Source organism: Trifolium pratense, linkage group LG3 (assembly GCF_020283565.1).
Source record: "Trifolium pratense cultivar HEN17-A07 linkage group LG3, ARS_RC_1.1, whole genome shotgun sequence".
Taxonomy (NCBI): domain Eukaryota; kingdom Viridiplantae; phylum Streptophyta; class Magnoliopsida; order Fabales; family Fabaceae; genus Trifolium; species Trifolium pratense.
Genome location: NC_060061.1, coordinates 17,967,661 through 17,973,755, shown reverse-complemented (window position 1 = coordinate 17,973,755; position 6,095 = coordinate 17,967,661). Strand labels below are relative to the sequence as shown.

General features: G+C 40.3%; 1 protein-coding gene across 1 annotated transcript; it reads left to right on the top strand.

The window, feature by feature from the left end:
* The first annotated feature begins 3,228 nt into the window (after window positions 1–3,228).
* LOC123914700 lies at window positions 3,229–5,688 on the top strand. The gene is made up of 2 exons (XM_045965882.1): window positions 3,229–5,389; window positions 5,657–5,688. Exons 1-2 carry the CDS (start codon window positions 3,229–3,231, stop codon window positions 5,686–5,688), a joined length of 2,193 nt encoding a protein of 730 aa, XP_045821838.1.
* Window positions 5,689–6,095: the final 407 nt, after the last annotated feature.

Genomic DNA, 6,095 nt, shown 5'->3' with positions numbered 1-6,095 from the left:
CTAAAGTCCTATGCCACAAGCTTTGTAACATTTGGAGATGGAGCTAAGGGAGAAATAAAAGGAATTGGAAACCTAATTGATAATGGGTTACCAAACTTAGACAATGTTCTGTTAGTAAAAGGACTTACAGCAAATTTGATTAGCATCAGTCAACTATGTGACCAAGGCATGAAGGTGAACTTCACACAATCTGAATGTCTTGTTACAGATGAAGAAGGAAAACTGATAATGAAGGGAGTAAGGTCCAAAGACAATTGTTACTTGTGGGTGTCTGAAGAAGGAAATTATATGTCTACCTGCCTCATAAGCAAAAATGAGGAAGTCAAACTCTGGCATCAAAAGTTGGGTCATCTACACCTGAGAGGAATGAAAAAGGCCATAGCTGAAGAAGCAATCAGAGGATTACCCAAGCTAAAGATAGACGAAGGAACAATATGTGGAGAATGTCAGATAGGCAAACAAACCAAGGTGGCGCACCCAAGGCTTCAACATCAATCTACTACCAGAACACTTGAATTGTTACACATGGATTTGATGGGACCTATGCAGACTGAAAGTCTTGGAGGAAAAAGGTATGCTTTTGTTATGGTGGATGATTTCTCTAGATTTACATGGATAGACTTCCTTAGAGAAAAATCAGATAGTTTTGAAACATTTAGAAACTTATGTGTACAACTTCAAAGAGAAAAGGGGTCTGTCATCATAAGGATCAGAAGTGATCATGGAAAGGAATTTGAGAATAGCAAATTCTATGATTTCTGTGCAGCAGAAGGTATCCAACATGAATTCTCTGCTCCCATAACACCACAACAAAATGGTGTAGTAGAGAGAAAGAATAGAACCATTCAAGAGTCTGCTAGGGTAATGCTTCATGCCAAGGGTCTTCCATATCAGTTCTGGGCAGAGGCTATGAGTACAGCCTGCTACATACACAACCGTGTAACACTCAAAAAGGGAACATCTGCAACCTTGTATGAATTATGGAAGGGAAGAAAGCCAACTGTGAAACACTTTCACATTTTTGGGAGTAAATGCTACATTCTTGCTGACAGAGAACCAAGACGAAAACTTGATCCTAAAAGTGAAGAAGGTATATTTCTGGGATATTCCTTGAATAGCAGAGCCTACAGGGTCTATAACACAAAAACCAAAGTCATTATGGAAACGATCAATGTTGTGATTGATGATGCACCATCCACTCAACCATCGGATGTGGAAACTGATGTTGAACCATCTCCTGACAACTCTGATGAGATGACACAAAGTGAAAAGTCTGAATTAAAAGGTGATGAATCTGATCAAGACTCTGCACCTGCCCCAGCAAAAGCACCATCTATTAGGACACAGAAGAATCACCCTAAAGATCTAATCATAGGTGATCCAGACCAGGGCATTGCTACCAGAAGAAAGATTGATGCTATCTCAAACACTTGTTTTGTATCAAAATTTGAGCCTAAAAACATAAAAGAGGCTCTTACTGATGAGTTCTGGATTGAAGCAATGCAAGAGGAATTGAATCAATTCAAGAGAAATGAAGTCTGGGACCTTGTTCCAAGACCACATGGAGTAAATGTCATAGACACTAAATGGATATACAAGAATAAGTCTGATGAGAAGGGTACAGTAACAAGGAATAAGGCAAGATTGGTAGCTCAAGGCTACACTCAGGTGGAGGGAATTGACTTTGATGAGACCTTTGCTCCCGTGGCAAGACTAGAATCCATAAGGCTGCTTCTTGGTGTAGCTTGCATCCTCAAACTCAAACTCTACCAAATGGATGTCAAGAGCGCCTTTCTAAATGGGTATCTTCATGAAGAAGTATTTGTTGAACAGCCCAAAGGTTTCATAGATCCAAATCATCCGGATCATGTCTACAAACTGAAAAAGGCTTTGTATGGCTTGAAACAAGCACCAAGGGCTTGGTATGAAAGGTTAACTGAATTCCTGATTAACCAAGGATACAAGAAAGGTGGAAATGACAAGACCTTATTTGTCAAAGAAATGAATGGAAACTTGTTGATAGCACAAATATATGTTGATGACATAGTCTTTGGAGGGATGGCGGAACCGATGGTCCAACACTTTGTGAGACAGATGCAGTCTGAATTTGAGATGAGCTTGGTAGAAGAATTAACCTATTTTCTTGGATTACAGGTGAAACAGATGGAAGACACAATATTTGTGTCTCAAAGCAAGTATGCTAAAAATATCATAAAGAAATTTGGCATGGAAAATGCTGCACACAAAAGAACACCTGCTGCCACACATCTAAAATTAACCAAGGATGAGAAAGGTGTAGATGTAGACCAAAGCCAGTATAGAAGCATGATAGGGAGCCTACTGTACCTCACAGCAAGCAGGCCTGACATCACCTTTGCTGTTGGTGTATGTGCTAGGTACCAAGCTGAGCCAAAGATGAGCCATCTTACACAAGTAAAAAGAATCTTGAAGTATGTCAATGCAACCTCTGATTATGGAATAATGTATTCCCATACCAACAATGCTAGGTTGATGGGATATTGTGATGCAGATTGGGCTGGATGTGCAGATGACAGAAAAAGCACCTCTGGAGGATGTTTTTATCTAGGAGAAAATCTTATCTCATGGTTTAGCAAGAAACAAAACTGTGTTTCTCTATCCACTGCAGAAGCTGAGTACATTGCAGCTGGGAGTAGTTGCTCTCAATTATTGTGGATGAAGCAGATGCTTAAGGAATACAATGTTGAACAGGATGCTCTAACATTGTACTGTGACAATTTAAGCGCCATAAATATTTCAAAAAATCCTATTCAGCACAGTAGAACAAAGCATATTGACATTCGCCATCACTTCATCAGGGATTTGGTGGAAGAGAATATTGTGAAATTGGAGCATGTTGCAACTGAAGAACAGGTAGCTGATATTTTTACCAAAGCTTTAGATGCAAATCAGTTTGAAAGGCTTAGGGGCAAATTGGGGATTTGCCTATATGAGGAATTATAGCAGTTAAGGCATTATGTGCGCGCAACCGTTTTGTTCTCCAAATTTCATCTATTGGCGCACGTAAATCAAGGAAAGACAAAAAATACTTTCCATAACTGCTCTATTACACGCTATCAACTCTCATATCATCATTATTTCGTTCCAAAACTTTCAACTTCCTCTGAACTTTCTGCTGCGATCCTCAAACACAAATCATCATCTCAAATCATCAAAAATCTCAAAAACTTCAACAAGTCCTTTGTGAAAATGTCTCAATCTTCCGGTTCCGCTCAGATCAAAAACAAAATTGCTGATACTGTGAAAACAAGATCAAAGTCTAAGAAGGAAGGAACAACTGTTGTGGTAGATGCGATGCCTTTATCAAGTATTCCTGCAACTACTTCTAAGAAGAAGAAATCTGCAAAATCCACTAAGAAAGTAAGTGAATCGTCTCCCTCAATCTCTATTAAGTCTGATTCTGTTAGGTCTAAGAAGAAGAAACCCCAATCTCCCATAAAAAGGGGTTTGAGCATGTCTGATCTATACTTGAATAAGGATCTTTCTGAAACTGCGAATGTGGAATCGCATGATGTTGCCTCCGGCAAAAATGCGAATGTTGAATCGTCTGTTAAGTCTGTGTCTGAAAAGGTGAATCAAGAAAACCCTTCTGTAGAGGAAAACCCTAGTTCTGTTGAAACCCTAGGAAAAACCCAAAATATTGCTGAGAATGTTGGTGTGAGCAATAATCCTAGTGTTCCTGAGAGTATGACAGTTCCCACGAATGTCATAACTGATGTTGCTGAAAAACCTCAAGAAAAGGCTGTTGTAACCGATGCCCCAACTGGTGTTGAACCATCCTCTGTACCAACTGATGCTGAGAAGGATGTTGAAGCATCCAAAGGAGGATCTAGCCCACATGCTAACACTGCCACTGGGTCGTTTGGCAGTGGATCTAATACTGAAGCTTCCACTGAAGAGGAAGTAAACAAAGAAAGTACCCCTGAAGATGTGGCTGATTCTGAACCAGAAAATGAAGCTGGTGAAGATTCTGAGAAAACCACCAATGAAGAGCAGGACATAGTAGATGTTGATGAAGTCCCCTCTGAAGAAGATCTGCAACCTCCACCTACTCAGAAAGGAATTGGGAGAAGACTGAGAAGCAGGACCACTACACCTGCACCTGCTGTTACCACTACCCCTGCTGTCACCAAGAAAGCAAAGGACACTACTCTGAAGCCTGTCAAGTATGGGCCTAAGAAAAGTTGGAGCAAGTCTATACCTCCTCCTGAAAAGAAAAAGGGTGTACTGAAAAGAAAGAGTGCACCATCAAGTGACTCTGAATTTGAAGCTGAAAAGGATGACTCAAGCATCAAGCCTCCTGCTAAGAAGGCTATGTCTGCTAAGAAGGCCATGCCTCAATCTGTTGCTCCTGACATTGAAGACTTTCCTTGTGACAATGTTTCATTTCATCTTCCATCCTATGCTCAACGATGGGGAATCATTTGCAAACGAAGATTGGCTCTGGAAAGGGAACTAGGTAAAGATATTCTGGAATGTGAAGAGATTGTGAGTTTGATCAATGATGCTGGATTGATCAAAACTGTGTGGGGCTTAGGCTCCTGCTATGAGAAGCTGGTTAGGGAGTTTGTTGTCAACATTCCTATAGGTTGTGACAATCCCTTGGACAAAGAATTTCAGAAGGTATTTGTTCGAGGAAAATGTGTGACATTTTCTCCAAGTGTGATCAACAAGGTGCTAGGTAATGCTGATGATCCTCACCCTGACATAGATGTATCTGACAATGTGGTCTGCAAAACTATCACAGCTGAAAAGGTGAAAACCTGGCCAAAGAAGGCGAAGGTACCTGCTGTCAAGCTAACCCAAAAGTATGCCATCTTGAATCGTATTGCATCTGTCAACTGGGTTCCTACAACACATGCATCTGATATTGCAACAAATCTGGGTAAGCTCATTTATATGATTGGTACTGGTACTAAGTTTAATGCTGGTCTATATATTTTCAATCAAGTTGTGCAGCATGCTAAAACCTCTGTCACCAAGCAACCCATTGCATTTCCAACTTTGATCTGTGACATCATCTTGTCCCAACATCCGAATATAAGGCATGAGGATGAGTCTGCTAAGAAAAGGGCAACTCCTTTGTCCATTCATCAGAAGCTGTTCAGTAAACAGCATGCTCCAGATATTGCTGGACCATCAAATGCTGCTGCTGACATTCCTATGACAAGGAAGGAGATGATTGCTATGCTGGAAGCAAACTGTAAAGAGCTAGATGAAAAGAAGTTGCAGTTTGAAAGGATGATACATGCTCTCAGGGTTGAAGAGGCTGCAGCTCAAGCAGCTGATGCAGATGATGATGGTTCTAGTGGTGGAGAAGAAGCTGACTCAGATACTGAAGGAGAAGAAAGTGATTCCTCCCCAAGTGCTTCTGTGTAATTCTGATGTTTTCTTATTTGGATTTTATCTTTTTGTTTTGCATGTCTGTGGGCTGAGCCCTGAATTTAGCACCTAGTGTGCATGGTTTGTAATATTTTGTCTGCACTTTCTGTTCTGCTACTATCTGCACGGTCCTTGGATATTTTTTTTTGCAGTTCCCATTTTGTCTATTTTATGGCTAAAAAGGGGGAGTAGTTATTGTATGCCATAATAGATGCTGAGCTTGATGTGCCATCAGATGCTGGATCATCTGAATACTCCTATGCATGAATTAAGGGGGAGTAAGACGAACTTGGTACTCGTTTCTATTCTTGAGGGGGAGCAATATTCTTGCTTAGCACACAATGTGCTACTGCATGTTGAAGCATCATCTGTTCCTGAGAATTTATTTTTCTCAGTTTTGAGGGAATTTATTTTTCCCCAGTGTTTCTTTTATGAGAATCTTATACTCTCTATTGGCAAATCTCTATGAGGCTCTTGTGCTTATCCTTCCGCTGTTGCATGCCTCTGAAGCTCTAATGTGATACATGATAAATATGCTATTTGTTTTTGAGGGGTTATTAAAACAAGCATGTTAAATTATTCTACTTTACTTCATGATTGTGTGCCTACGTTGAGTTGAAGAAAAGGTAGCCTGTGTATCCCTTTAGGACGGTTGAAATTATCTTAGGATGTTT

What these genes read in the sequence shown, in the direction of transcription:
- LOC123914700 (XM_045965882.1), top strand. Translation starts at nt 3,229, where the DNA reads ATGTCTCAATCTTCCGGTTCCGCTCAGATCAAAAACAAAATTGCTGAT. An exon ending in AGATACTGAAGGAGAAGAAA is followed by an intron (nt 5,390 to 5,656) that starts GTGATTCCTCCC and finishes ATGTGCCATCAG; the next exon opens with ATGCTGGATCATCTGAATAC.